Here is a 13,994-nt window from a genome sequence, read left to right on the forward strand (position 1 = left end):
TAGTCGCCATGTTTTCATTTGCTTCCCTGCTCTGTTCCTGTTGCAAGCACTGAGATGCCCGTAGGACAGTGTAAGACCCTGGCTCGCTCGCCCCAGACCCATCTCCATCGTCATCCAGTTAATGTTAGGCTTCATGTTCATTCAAGAAGTGTTAACCTCCAGTCATCTTTTTACTGTTTCTTCTACCTTTCTATCTAAACTGTTGTAAGAACTGCACTGTCTATCTTCATGCAGAACATGCAGATTCCCCTCCTTCTCTCTCTCCTCAGTACCTATAGTTACTTTATTATTACTGTATTATTATTAATGAAATGCTGCATTGTGTTTAAGATATTTTAGTCTAGGTGGAAGTGTTACTTAAGGATTTTATATGCTTTTTCTATATGTGATTCAGTTTACACACAAATTCAACAAAAGAATGTTCTCAGGAATGGAACTTGTCCATAGCCCAGTGACTGCCTGTGCCTGATTGGCTTTCTCAGTGATGGAAGGCACTAACTCAGAGGCATTTCCCCACTGAGACGGAGGGAACTGGTGTCATATTGCATGGCTCTCACTGAACTTTGAATTATGTAGTTTATGTTCAGGCCCCCTTTAAGAGTAAAGCCCTCTTAAGGCAACATGCAACATAAAACCAAACAAAACAGACTATAATATTCTATAACAGTGTCACTATTAAATGTTCAATAACAACAAAAGAGTTCACTTTTCCTCAGCTTCACAATTTTGAGTACTCTCCCTTGAGTAGCTTTTTCTACACAGCTCAACATTTCTGCCCATTGTAAACACATTTCAACCATCAAAATCATGCCAGGACACCGCGTTTCTCTAACTCTAACCCTACCCTGGTGCACACCCTAACCCTAATATAGGGTGAAAGTTCCATTGAAAACAGGGCAATTTTGAAAAAGCCTCCCTTGAGTAGCTTTTCTGCACAGCTCATCATTTCTGCCCATTGTAAACACCCTCCAACCATCAGAATCCTCCCAGGACAGCTCGTTTTGTAACACAATCCTGAACCCTATTAAATGTTCAATAGGAACAATAGAGTTCCCATTTTGCTGAGCTTCACTTACCACAAATGGAAACCAAACTTGGGGTAGGCAGCACTATTTGCTGTGTGATGCTGGGGTGCTCTTTTTCCTGCTTCCCGTGTTATTGGCAGTGCCCTGGAAGAGGCCATCGAGAAGAAGCAACAGCTGCTGAGGGAGCTAGAGGAGGGAAGAGCTGAAGCATCCTCTGGGGAGAAAGAGGACGTGCTCCGAGTGGAAGACCTGCAGGAGAGCGGGCCAGCTGGCAGAGAAAACAGGCAGGCAGGTGGCGGGTCATTGTGGGGGGCTCTGGGGGTCCGTTGAGCCAACCTCCCACTTTAGCCCATAATTTTTGTGGGGGAGGAGTGGGATTCAGCAGTTATTTGCATATTGATTAATAGACTTTCCAACTAAACCCTCAAGCCCTCGTCCAGAGAGATGGCACCTGAGTCTCCAAAGAGCAATGAAGAAAGCAGCCTCCTCCTGGATCAGTAAGTCAGAGCAGTGTCGTCATGTCTGTGGCCTGGGCTTGGAGAGCTGTGGCGAGTGGCTGGGTGGCTTCCCTGGCCCCTCCCCCCTTTTTTAGGGAAGGTCGGTGGTGTGGTGAGAGCCTGCCTGTCAGCCCTCGCTCTGTGCATCCCAGAACTTTGGGCATGGCTTGGCCATCTGTGAGCATCCCTCCCTCCCTCCCTCCAGAATGCGCCACTACATTTCTGCTGAAGGAGCCTCCCTAAAGACTGCCAAGGAGTTCCTGGTGCGCCAGACACAGTCCATGAGGAAAAGGCAGAGCGCCCTGAGTACAGCCAAGCAGTGCTGGCGCCACGACCTGCAGAGGACGCATGGAGCCGCTCAGGACCTCGGTTGCACTCAGATGCTGGAGGGCGTGCGCCAGAACCTGGAAGAGGTGAGTGGCAGGAGGAGCAAGCAGAGGCCTGAGGGAGCCTGAGGGAGCTGGCCTGCCCCAGGAGCATCTCGTCTTTGCATCAATGGGCTTGGCTGTGGACGCTGGATCATAGGAATGCAGCCAGGCTTGTCCTGCTGTCCGGTGAGATTCCCCGAGCTTTTCCCCAGAGCACCCATGATGGCTCTTCCCCAGTCACCCCTCCCGTCAGGGAGCCAAGATCGCTCTGGACACAGCAGCAGGCCAGCCCGTTTGGGAAGGCGGACGCCACCAAGGGAGCCAGATGCTTTCCTGTGGAAGAGAGGTAGCCGCTTCATGCAATTGGTTTTGCAATGGGAATGCTGGGGGGAGGGGGGCGGGCCTTGGAGTTTCCTGTTTGAAACTTGTATTCCTACATTCTACATGTCCACTCTCAGGACAGCTTGCAAATAATACGGGAACAAAGTCAAGTATGAAAACCTCCCAGAAGTTCAGGTGGCCCATTGAACGTTCCAACACTTGGGAGAAGGAAGAGCATATTGGTTCTTGCCCTGCTGTTGTCCAGGGGAGGTGGAAGGATGCTGAAAGGAACACAGCACCTTTTCCTTTGCAGGAGGGGAGGCAGCTGGATGAGATGAGGTCTGCCATGCGGAGGGGCCAAGCACTGCTGAAGAAGAAAGAGGAGAAACTGAGCCAGCTGGAGTCCTCACTCCTCGAGGAGGTAGTGGCTCCACCCTGCGTGAGGGGCAGCTGCTCTTGTGGCCTGGAGCGGGAAAAGGGGCTTGTTGGGGTGGAGACCCCATTCTTGCCAGTGCCAACACACGAGGGAGCCGTTGTCCCAACAAGGACTGAGGTGTGGTTTGCCTGGATGGGAACTCAGCCGGGGTGTGTGGAGCAGAGCGCAACAGTAGCTCAGTCATGACAGCTGGCCCATGTGCAGCTGTGCGTGCAGCTCACAGACCGGACTCCGCTCCTCCGCCTTGCTGGAGCAGAGGACGCTGTGGCTCCTGCCATCCTCAGAACAGCTGAAGCGGCTCCCTTTCTGTCTGGTTGCCATAAGCTGGTCTTCTCTTGCTGGCACGGCCATCAGTGCCTGCAGGTGTCTTCCCATAACTCCTGCTTAAAGCAAACTTGCTGGCAAGGATGATATTGGGCCAGTTTCGAGGGTCCCACCCTTGAGGTGTCCATCACTCATTCTGCCAGTAACCTTCAACTTGACGGGGGTCAAGCAGCATTTGACGGGGTGAAGGTGGCTGTAAAAACTGGACCAGCAACCTCTGAAATGTATTTTAGTACCTTTCTGTGGGAAGGATGGCACCAGCCCGGCTCCTCTGGGCTCTGCAGCTGGAAGGAGCCCTCTGCTCCTGCCTTCTGGTCATCTTTGTTCCTGAGGTGCAGGAGGAAGGAAACCCTGCTAGAGTACACAGTAAGGAAGGCTGTTCTCCTTCCTCTTCTCAAGATCTCCGATGAAGATACTCTTAAGGGAGTGGCATGCAAGAAGGTGGTGACCTTTGACCTCAGTGACTCGGAGGATGCCAGCAGTATGATGAGCACTGACGGCTTTCCCTGCAAAAGTAAGAGTTTGGTTAGACGCTGCGGCCAGGACCCAGCACCCCTCACGCCTGGCCCCGTTCTTTCCTCCCCAGGGCTGGAGTCAGCCTCTCACAGCAGATGAGCTTTTCACTACCAGAAAGTGCTGGACAGCTGTGGGTGACTTAGACGATGTAGCTACCCCATATCTTCCTGTTTGCTACACTCAACATCTCTCGCTCGCGCTCTCTCTCACTCTCATTTTGTAATAGTGGACTTGAAGCCGGATCTCCAGTTCCCCCCCTTGGACAAAATCCATTACTTGACCGACTCACTCCGCCGCATCACCAGAGACCTGAACAGTGTCCTTGGCCTCCTGAGCAACTTCAGCAACCAGCAGCCTCTCTTCTTCACGTCCAGCCAGAGCCCGGTGTCCTCAGGGCCCAGGGATGGCATTCCTCTTGCTGCTTACACCTCTCTGGCGCGTGTTCATTCCGCCACTCCGCTTCTGCCTCCTGCTGGGCCTCAGTGGGCCTGGGGAACTGGCTCAGGACAGAGCGCTGCTGCCGTGGCTCACCACTCCGTGGACTGCTTGCTGACGGAGAAGTGGCACAAGTACTTTCCCGGTGAGAACCTTCACGGACACCTTGCTTGCTTGCAGCCATTACGGAGCGGATTTTCCCATCCTGATTCAAACCAGTCAGGCTGCTGGCATACAGACACCGGTCCTCCCCCACCCCATGAGTCTGTTGCCGGGATCGAGGGCCCGCGAAAGCTGTGCGGCGCTCGCCAGCGGCCAAGGTGTCCCTGGGTTTGGGGAGTGACGCATAGCAAGAGAAGCTTGTTCCCTGTGTCTGGCAGAGCAGCAACGGCACCTGAGAGCCTGTGCCTCAGACCTTCTCCCATCTTGGCATCATCCTGTGGCCAGACTCTCGGGGCTGCTGTGCAGGAGGCGAGCCTTTTTTTGATTGGAGAAGGCGGTCCTGAAGGTTGGGCTGGGAGACGTGCGTGTTCCCCTCCCTCTCTAGGGCAGCCTTTTCCAGCCACAGCAGTTTGCCAGCCCAGAAGGGATCCCTAGGACTTGTCTTTCCTCCTCCCCACCCCTCTCCAGAGGTGGGAGTCAGCCTGCTGGGGGTGGCATAGAAGTCGACTTCAGACTGCACAGTGTTGGCAGTGGCATCGCTCGCTGCGCGCCCAGGCTCCTGCAGTTTCCCCAGCATGGGGCATCCTCAGTCTTCCTCAACCTGGGACTTTCAGATTCTTTCCACTCCAATTCTCATGAGCCTCAGCCAGCGGGGATCATGGTTAAAATATTGGAAGTCGCCTAAAACATCTGGAAGGCACCAGACTATGAAGGCTGAGACCAGGCCCTTCTTTTTCATTAATTTTTATTGTCTTAATATATACAAATACATAGAAGAAAATGTAGGTCAGGAGCTTCTTCATCCTGCTGCCCACTCAGTTCAGGATGGCCATGCTTGCTTCCACTGTGAACCAGAACTTCGCTTCTCCTTTTGTCCAGGTTTCTGACGTGCCAAAAGGAAGGGATGTCATTATTAAGGCATGAGGCAAGCACTGGGGGACTTTCTTTGCAACATCTGTCCCTTCAGATGCTCTTCATGGGGCACCTGGTCAGAAGCGTTGCTGAAGTCCAAGTGGATTGTGTCCACAGCTTTCCCACAGTCCACCAGGGGGTTGCCCAGTTCAAAACAAAAAAACGAAATCAGATTAGTCTTGCAGGATTTATTTTTGATGAATCTTTGTTTGCTTCTTGTAATCAGCACACTGTTTTCAAGGTGGCTGCAGACTGACTGCTTTATGATCCTTTCCAGAATTGTCCTAGGGAATGATGTCAGATTGACTGGTTTCTTGTTCCCGGGTTCCTCCTTATTTCCGCTTTTTGAAAAAGGGGACAGCCCTAGTCCTCCTCCAGTCACTTGGCACTTCTCTCAAGGTTTCTCAAAGATAATAAACAGTGGTTCTGAGAGTTCTTCTGCCCTTCTTTTACTGCCCTTGGATTGCATCACGCCTCCTTGAAACACAGGCAATTGGCCTTTCAGAGGAGAATGTCCAGTGTTGCATCTGCCCATCTCATATATATATACCAGGCGTAGCTCTGTTACCCCTCAGTCCCTGGACTACCTGGTGGCACCTGGTGGTGAGACGGGGGGGGGGGGGTTTCCTAACTGTTGAAAAGACATTGGTTCAGCTCTGCAGGGTGACTAGTCGGAATTTGTTGCTGGGATTGGGGTTAGATTGGATGAAGCAGAGTTGCTTGGAAAAGAGTTGCTGCCTTTAGGAAGGAAGGAAGGAATGACAGAAGGGGGAGGTGCTTCCCAGACCATCTCCTGAGATGAAACCTCTTCAGTTAACCAGGATTGTGCCTCTTATAGGTGGGGCAGAGAGCACCCTCTCATTCATGACAACACCGTGGTTTGGTGAACAAGTAGAAGAATAATTCTCAGTTAGGAAAACTCTCAGCTTCTAAAGATGGCAGGCCATTTTGAGAGCCTCAGGGCTAAGCATCTGGTTTGTTTGTTTGTTTATTGGCTTCTCCCTTCCCCCACATTCTGCTTGGAATTAACAGGAAGATCTGCAAACAAGCCAAAGATTTTGGAATGGCCTGATTTTCTAAATGAAAATATTGTTTGTTTGTTTATTAAATTTGTATAAAAGCTGCCCCATTAACATTATGCTCTTTGGGTGGCCAAATATGGCTTGTTTCTAGCCCACACTGATTTTTAACACAGGGGAGGGCAATGCTGTGCTTGAAAATGAACTCTCTTGTGTTCCAGGTAAGTTCTCATTGCTCTGTAGAAGCCCTGGACCTCTGGATAGCAAGCTGGGCCATGTGACATCTGGGTAAGACCTTTTTGCAATATTTCTGGCTGCCAGCTAGGACAAAGTGCAGTGTGCTCCCAAAGGAGCGAGAGTTCCTGATAGCTACCCTCTGGTTTTGTGCAGGACCTGAAACAGGATCTTCCCCACTACATCTCTCAGCATCCAGTTTGACTGTTGCCCTCCTTTTTCCTTCGGGAAGTTGGCACTGATGCTTATGTCCCTCCCAAAGGCTTTTTGAATGCTGCTCTCATGACCAGTGCCATCCTTTTCTTTCCAACAGGGAACAAGTCCATCGGTTCCAGCAGCCACATTTACAGGGACCTGAGGCTGAAGGGCCAAACATCCAGGGCATGATTGAAGCCAACAAGAAGTGGCTGGAGAGTGTCAGGCAGGATTCCAAACTGTATCCTTTTGCTCAGGCATTGCTGTTGTGGGAACAGAATCCTGGAAGAGATAGCCGTTTGGTCGATAGACCCAATTCAGCATGGTTCTTCTTAGGACTAGAAGCCACGTTCTTTTGCTTTCCTTCACCTAAACTGCTAGTCCTCTCTTGCCAAGTGTGCCACAGTCCTCAGCCAGTGGCACTGGTTTGGTGCAGCTTGGACTGGATGAGAACAACCAAATCAAGGTCTACCACTTCTAGGCACGTGGGTGAAGCCTGGTTGGAAAGCTGATCATCAGGCTGAAATTCCCAGCAGCAAAGCCTTGATGTTCTCTCGGATGACAATATACCGCATTAACCCTGTACCTGGCAGCTTCTGTGCATGCTTTCTTGGGCTTTGTCAAGGCCACAAAGCCCGGCTCTTGGAGATATTTTCAAGAAATTCATAACTAGTTGCTTTCTTGTTAGCTTTCTGTTATTCTGGAAAATGCCCAGCAGGCGAAATCGCTTCTTGAGGGAAGGAGGTGAGTTCTGAAAGGAGGACAGGGGCTGCCCAGCTGCCTTTCCATGCAGGTGCACCTGGGAGCACAGAAAGCCACATGCTGCACGAAGCAAGCACTTGGAAGCCTCCGCACCTTGGCCAGTGCCATTGCCTCCCCCTCCTCCATGCTGAGTGTGGCATGCTTCTTCCATGCATTCCGCAAGGCTTTACCTGAGGGAAGAGCTGCTTTCCAAAGCGCCCCCCCCCACACGCACGCTCGGCTCCCCCCAGTCTCTCAGTTGGGTCTGCTGCCGGCTGGGCGATTGCTGGGCCATACTGGCTTTGCCCAGCAGCTGTTAAATGGTGCCAGGCTGGCTGTGAACGGGTGAAGGAAGGGCCGCAAAAGACTGTCCGGCTCAAAACCTCTGCATCGTCCCGTTTTACCGGATCCGCCAGACTTTAAGATCTTGGCAGTTCCTCTCGGGGCTTGGGGACTGTCACCCCATTTGGGCAGCAGCTGAGAGCACTCGGGTTGCCTGCAGGGGGGCTGCCACATGTGGCTTCCCATGCATTGTTGCTCAAGGCCGGCACATTGCTTGCCAAAACTGCCTCTGGGATATTTCGGGGTTTTTTTCCTCATCGTCCTTGTAGGCAATGTGGGGCCCTTCCTTGGAGAGTCCCCCTTCTGGCAGCCCCTCTCGGCTCTCTTCCCTCTGGTGCTGACACCCCACCATTCAGGTGGGCCTCTGCAGGAGCTGCCTGGACAGGAGAAAGGACTTGCTTTGGCCTGTGTCAGGGGCTGTGTTGTGGCAAGTGAACTGGTACAGGGCTCAGCTGTTGGCTATATTTTGTATACCAATTAAATTTTACTTTTCTATACATCTCTGGTGCTTTTTGTCCCTCCTCCGCTCCTGCAGCCACAGTGTGTGCCCTTCTGAGAGTCGCATGTGCTCGCGTTTCCGTGCTGGCCACTCTACTTGGGCTCCTCCCACTTTCCCTGTTGCCAGATTGCTGTTTGAAATCAAGAGCGAGGCTGGGTGGGGTGAGGGAGTTCTCTTACCCCTTGCCCTGCTGACATGTATCTGCCAGACTGAATGAGATGGCCTCCAGATGCCAAGCAACAAGTGCTTTGGCTGGCTGTGGAATTCGGGCTTTTGACATGTAGCACATGGGATGCTTTGTGCCGTGGAGCTGCCGACGGCCCCTTGCTCAGACTGCAATCCCCGGGAGAGCAAGTGAAGCCAGCATGCCTCCCTCTGTGCTGCTCGCCCCGAGCTGCGCACCTCCTCCCGCCCAGTGCGCTGCGTGGGGATGACAGCGCATGCTCGCACAAGTCCCAGGGGATCGGGGGGGGGGGGAGGCAGCTGTCTCCGGGCCCAGTGGTGACGATTAGCCGCTCCCAAGGACGGCACAGCCGGCTTTGCAGGCAGGGCAGGCCGTCTGCTTAAGCTTATTAGGGGTGCCTGCTGCCAGTTCACCTTGTTGCAGCCAAGATAAGCTCATCGCAGAGACCTGGGGAACACTGGCCTCTGGCGTGGCTTCTCGACTTTTCTGCCATGCTGGCCACACTGATGACTGGGCTCTACTTCCTCGTGAAAGCCTTGGGGCAGGTCAGTATCTTTCTGATGTTGATGTGAGGCTGCCTGAGACGGTGGCAGAGGAGGGCTGCCTCCGTTGTTTGCTGTGACTGGGGGTGGGGGCGTCCCAGCTGCATTGCCACCGTCATGCGGGGAGCGCCTGCCTGGCTGCCGCCACTGCATGCCTGGGAGGAAGCACTGAGGGAGGTTCGCACGATACCTCTCGGCAGTGCTGCAGGCGTGACATGAGCAGCAGAGCCAGCAGCACTTCAGCCGTGGGCCGCTGTGTCCGTTGAGGCCCCTGCCCTGCCCTGCCCTGCCCTGCCAGCGGCGCCACCCGCCTCCCCTGTTAATACCGTCTGGAGTGGGTCAGGCCTCTGCCTGGCGTGAGCAGCTTGTTCTGTCTGCTCTCTGCTTGCTTGCTTGCTTGCTCGCTCGCTCGCTCACTCGCTCGCTTTGTGCCCTCTCTCTCTCTCCTCTCCTCTCCTCTCCTCTCCTCTCCTCCCTCCCTCCCTCTCTCTCTCTCTCTCTCTCTCTCTCTTTCTCGGGTGTGCTTCCCACCCGCTTAGCTCACTTGTCATGTGATGCTGCCACGCAGCTGAATGTCCTCCTGCTGCCCCACTTTCTGCTTTCTCTGCTGCAGATGGGTTGTCCTGTGACCGCGAGGAGGCTCTGCTAGAGACGGGCTGCAGGGCATGGGCAAGCCACGTAGGGGCCCCGTGGCCTTGTGGTCCCTGGCGGCAGTGTGGCCGGCACGCTGGGTGCACAGCGAGGGCCTCTCATGCTGGGAGCCCTGGCACTGCTTGCTGAAAGGCCCTTCCTTGCCTTCTGCCCAGCTTGGCAACAGCCTGGTCCAGGAGGAGCCGCTGCCCTATCTCATCCACCAGCCCCTGCCGTGGCAGGTCCAGTACGTGACGCAGAGCCGCCGCGCCAGCCGAGACAGCGGGGTACGTCTGCGTCGTCCTCCCTGGCACTGCCGCCTCGGATCCTTGGGAAACGGGCAGGAGCGGGAGCAGGTTGATGGCAGTTCTGGCGCTGCCTCGTCTGACTGACAAGTACTTGGGGCTGGGAGGGGAGGAGGGCTGCCCAGCCCCTGTGGAGCTCACTGCCGGGGGCTGAATGTGGGAAATGGAACCCAAGCGTGGAAGTCGAAGGGAAAGGCTGGTGTCTTCATGTGGAAGTGAGGGGTAGTATGGGATGGTGGCAGTACAGAGCCTCCTATTGGACAGTGGGACTGATACTGAGTATCAGTGTGTGGACCATCCCCATGGGAGTGGAATTTTACGTGGCCCTTGTGGCCACAGTGGCTTCCGAAGTTTAGCCCTGGGTCCCTCTCCTCCTCTGGCTCCTTTTTGGTTGAGACGTGAACACAGACTGAAGCTGCGGCAGCATTGGGCAGCATCCTGTGCCCAATAAAAGGAATTGACTTTGAACCACCAGAGGCAGCTGCCTGAGATTAACAGGGCTGAGCGATTTTGTGAGGCCTCGTGGCCACCCATGAACCCTGACCTCCCCTGCGGGTGGCTTCCCTCCAGCACGCCACTGAATTGGGCTGCGGGCTGGGAAGGGGAGGAATCTGCATTTTGTCATTGAATCTCAGCAGCAACACTGAAATGTTGAAGAGGGTGAATGTAGCTGGTTTTTAGCAGCAAATTGCCCATTTTTTTCCTGCCATCACAAATCTTGGTGCTGAAGGAGAGGCTTGCTTAGTGCTGCCCGTGGACTGCGTGTTGCCCATTCTGGGACTTCTCCACAGGCACAGGTCTCTCTCGTGGTTGCCCGCCATCAATGGCGGACTGCCGCCATCATCAAAGACGGTGTCCCGACACGAAAGGGCATGGCCAACCCCATTTTGCTCTGCTTGTAACTAGGGATGTGTGAGAAATCCAGCTTGAGAGTAGGAATCACATGGGAGTCCAGCAGGAAGTGGGTTCAAGTGGACTTCTGCTTCTCTGCGTGTGATATGTGGGTTTCGTGCACTTGTGCAAATAATTGTGCACGATCTGCATATTTTGCATGAAGCAGTATGTGCTTTTCAACAAGGAAGCCACTGGTGTTTGCTCAGTCTCAGCTCTGCTCATTTCCTGGCCAGGGTTGAATGTGGGATAGAAGTTGGGTGAGCACAAGAGAGCAGATTCTGATCTGCTCTGTGCATCCCGTTACCTTGCATGGCGCATGGTGGGGTTGGCCTGCTGTGCACGTGCTGGGCTGGCACTGGCGTTGGCATCGGCATCTTGTGAGGGGTCTCTGTTAATTCTACCTCTTACTCTTTCTAGAAGGGGGTGAGTTCTCGGCACAACAGCATCTATGGGATCGCTGGACGGAGAGGTAAGGGTCTGCAAGAGCAAGCCTCAAGGCCAAGGATTGGAATGCTGGGGGCATTTTGATCTGGGCTGTGGGGGGCAGGGGCACAGCTGGCGACTGCCCCGTTTGCCTACTGGCAGTTCGTGTTGCCACCTCACCCACTCTGCTCATGCACAGACCCTTCCTGCACACTTTCCTCTGCCCTTGAAATTCTCCACAGCTGTTCGAAGTCACGTCCTATGCAAATAGGCTTTTGCCGCTGCTATTCTTGCTGCGCCTTGCACAATAATCGGATGAGATGCAGTGCTGATCAGGCTGGGCGGTGTGGGAGGAGGGCGGGTGGCGCCTCGGAAGGGTTTGCATCCTCTCCTGCCAAGCCTGGTTCTAGGTCCAGGGGGCTTCTGAAAGCAAGGGCCCCTGTGGACTTCACTGGAAGTGCTCACCTGCCTGGTTACTGTTCCTCTGTATTCCTAGGTGACTGCAGTTCAGTGCCCAGCAGCGCAAGAGAAGATCTGCATGATCCAACTGAGAGAGCTCCTTTAACTATCCAGGCTCACTGCTGCAGTAAATACCAGCAACACGAGCATGACAATTAGAGTGCACTTCCAAATCCTGCCTACTTTGAAATCAAGGGGAACCTGCTTTCAGGTGACCAGCGGGGGTGACATCGGTATGACTTCTGGGGCACCCCTCACCTCAGACGTGGCACACCCAGTTCACCTGTCTTTAGAGGCAGCTTTCCTGTGTAGGCTGAATGTTCCCAACATGGTTTCAAAAATTTTTGAGTTTTCGGAATTGGCCACGGGGGTCCTAACCTCTTGCTGAGTTCTGTGGAAGGAGGTTGCTGCGCTGAATAGGGGAGACTTTTGTGTTCAGCATGGGGACCCCTTTCTAGAAGGGGTTAGGTTTTAATACAAATTGGGCTTCCAACCAAGAGCCATGTTAATGGCACCAGGGAAAAGATACCCAGTACAGTAATAGCAGGAAAGGCTAGATGCTTCGTTTACTTGAACACAACCGTTTTCAGAAGGAAAGCAAAGCACCTGGGGCAACAGACCAGCCTGCATTTAGCAACCAGCAACTCCGCTGTTGTGAAGTTGGCTTAGAAAAGCGGCCCTGCTCATTTGTGGCGCGTGCTTTCTGCACTGCCCTCATCCCGGGTGCAGCCATCGCCGGGAGCATCACGTCATACACCGCAGAAGTGCCGCAAGCGGGTAGCCTAATCCTTGGGCATGCAGTGTGGAAGTTCCCACTGTTCTTTAAGAAGAAAAAAGTGGCAGCCACAGCTTCCCCACTCCAGTCTTCACGGCACCATTTGAGTCTCCTCACCTCACTTGGGAAGGAGACTATCACTTCAGCATAAGTAATTTAAAATTCATTGGTGCTTAAGAGCTTTAGGTACTAAAGCCTGCGCAGCTTCTCTCTGACATGTCTTGGGTAGATAGGCTGACGATTTTTTTTTCTAGATTGGAGTGCACCCATCCAGGACGTGGCTCTGGGAGAGCAGGCACTGATCGACTTGGCAGAAAGCTGAGGCTGAGCACCGGTATTGCTGCCACAGTGTGCTTCCGACATGTCCCTTCTTTTCTACACTTACCGTCTGCCGTGCTAAGCAATGAGCAGTTATTTCCCAGGGTGGGGAAATGGTGATGTCATCATTCCCTCCCTGACAGATCTTTCTCCACATTGCATTGATTGGTGAGGGAGTGGTACCTGTCTGCAGGACATGGCCTGCTGCAGGATGGCCCCGGTCATGCTCTTACAGGTCTGGCTCACCTGAAACAAAGGCCTCTGATATTATAGAAACATAACTTTTATTGCACACTGCGCTGGCTTTTTGTTTTTATAGAAAAAGGTATTAACACAGAGGCAGATGCAACTCGAAGCAAGTCCCATGGTTTTCCAAACAGTAAAACAACATGCAATGTCTCAAAAGAGTCTCTGCAAAACCTACAGGGGTTGCTCAATCAGGGACAGAGGATGGGGAGGGCATGCGCACCCTCAGCTGTGGCGCCCTCTTCCAAGACATCGTGGGACAAAGAGCAACACCTTCAGTAAAAGATTCCTAAATGCTTTGCGTCTATGGTTGATTTTTACCCTCAGGTTTGGAGCAGGTGAAAATAGTTTCATTTATGCAAAAAAGTCCATTCTGTACAAGATCTTCTTTTATTTCAATATAAATAATGCAGGAAAAGAGCAAAGTCTGTTCCCTCGTGTCCACTGCTACACCAGTGTATAGGATTTTGAATAGGCACCAGCTCCCTGCTTCTGAGACCTCCCTATACCAGACGTGCTCATTTCTAGGAGCGAGTCTCTGGACCCCCCTATTTTGGTGTGGGGGGGTAAGCGTGGCTCAGCAGTAGGCGCAGGCGTGGGTTCGGGGCCTGGTGCAGGGGCCGAGGGAGCAGGAGCAGGCGCGGTAGAAGGGGCAGCACCTGCTGAGCCGGGCATGGCAAGAGTTCGCTGAGGTAAAGTCGTCGTGGCCGCGCTCACGTGGGGCCCGGCGGCCGCTTTGCTGCTGGCATCCAGGGTCAGGCGTCGGGCTTGGGCTTGGGCTTGGGCTTGGGCGTGGTAGGGCCGAGCCAGACTGCGGGTGGATGCTTCGCGGGGTGGCACTACTGGGCAGGGCTCGCGAAGCTCTGGCTTGCGGAAGAATGCTTCGGATTTCACGTAGAAAGGCAGGTTGCAGTAATCGCCTGCAGAAGGCAGAAAGCAGAAGTAAAGAGGTGTGCTGGCAGCTCCCCACAGCCCTCCCATGCCAGCCTAAACACGCCAGAGGGTCTCCCCTCGCTCTCCGCACCACCGGCTCTGCCCCTCCGCCCTTGAACAAGCACTTGCGAGTGCCAGGCTCGTGCGGCAACTGAGGCCTCTCCAGGAGACACCAGCCTAAGAAAAGGTCCTCCCCAGGGGTCGTGTGCCAGCGGCCAGCCAGGCACTACGTGGACAGGGAGGGCAGCTTCCTCTCGGC

The 13,994-nt window shown here is 53.7% G+C and overlaps 2 protein-coding genes across 4 annotated transcripts in view; one reads left to right on the forward strand and one right to left on the reverse strand.

Annotated features, from left to right (window-relative positions):
- Positions 1–13,099, forward strand: part of CEP164 (centrosomal protein 164) — a 32,090-nt gene extending 18,991 nt beyond the window's left edge. Inside the window, exons 15-25 of one of the 3 annotated variants that reach the window (XR_006414034.1) lie at positions 1,166–1,313; positions 1,455–1,522; positions 1,728–1,935; positions 2,525–2,632; positions 3,371–3,485; positions 3,714–4,067; positions 6,237–6,303; positions 6,563–8,755; positions 9,559–9,669; positions 10,999–11,050; positions 11,501–13,099. Coding sequence is in view for 2 of the 3 variants with exons in the window: in XM_044423680.1 (XP_044279615.1) it covers positions 1,166–1,313; positions 1,455–1,522; positions 1,728–1,935; positions 2,525–2,632; positions 3,371–3,485; positions 3,714–4,067; positions 6,237–6,303; positions 6,563–6,685; positions 6,826–6,925 (1,291 nt within the window). In the remaining variant the exon portion in view is untranslated. Of the gene's footprint in view, positions 1–1,165; positions 1,314–1,454; positions 1,523–1,727; positions 1,936–2,524; positions 2,633–3,370; positions 3,486–3,713; positions 4,068–6,236; positions 6,304–6,562; positions 8,756–9,558; positions 9,670–10,998; positions 11,051–11,500 lie in introns of those variants that run through there. The other 2 variants (XM_044423680.1, XM_044423681.1) reach the window with 2 other exon arrangements.
- A 150-nt stretch (positions 13,100–13,249) lies between these two features.
- DSCAML1 (DS cell adhesion molecule like 1) overlaps positions 13,250–13,994 on the reverse strand; it is a 100,925-nt gene continuing 100,180 nt past the window's right edge. The window contains exon 32 of the mRNA XM_044423677.1: positions 13,250–13,722. Coding sequence (XP_044279612.1) covers positions 13,250–13,722 — 473 coding nt within the window. The remainder of the gene's footprint in view (positions 13,723–13,994) is intronic.

This window comes from Varanus komodoensis, unplaced genomic scaffold (assembly GCF_004798865.1).
Source record: "Varanus komodoensis strain SLA01 unplaced genomic scaffold, ASM479886v1 scaffold146, whole genome shotgun sequence".
In the NCBI taxonomy this organism is placed as follows: Eukaryota; Metazoa; Chordata; class Lepidosauria; order Squamata; family Varanidae; genus Varanus; species Varanus komodoensis.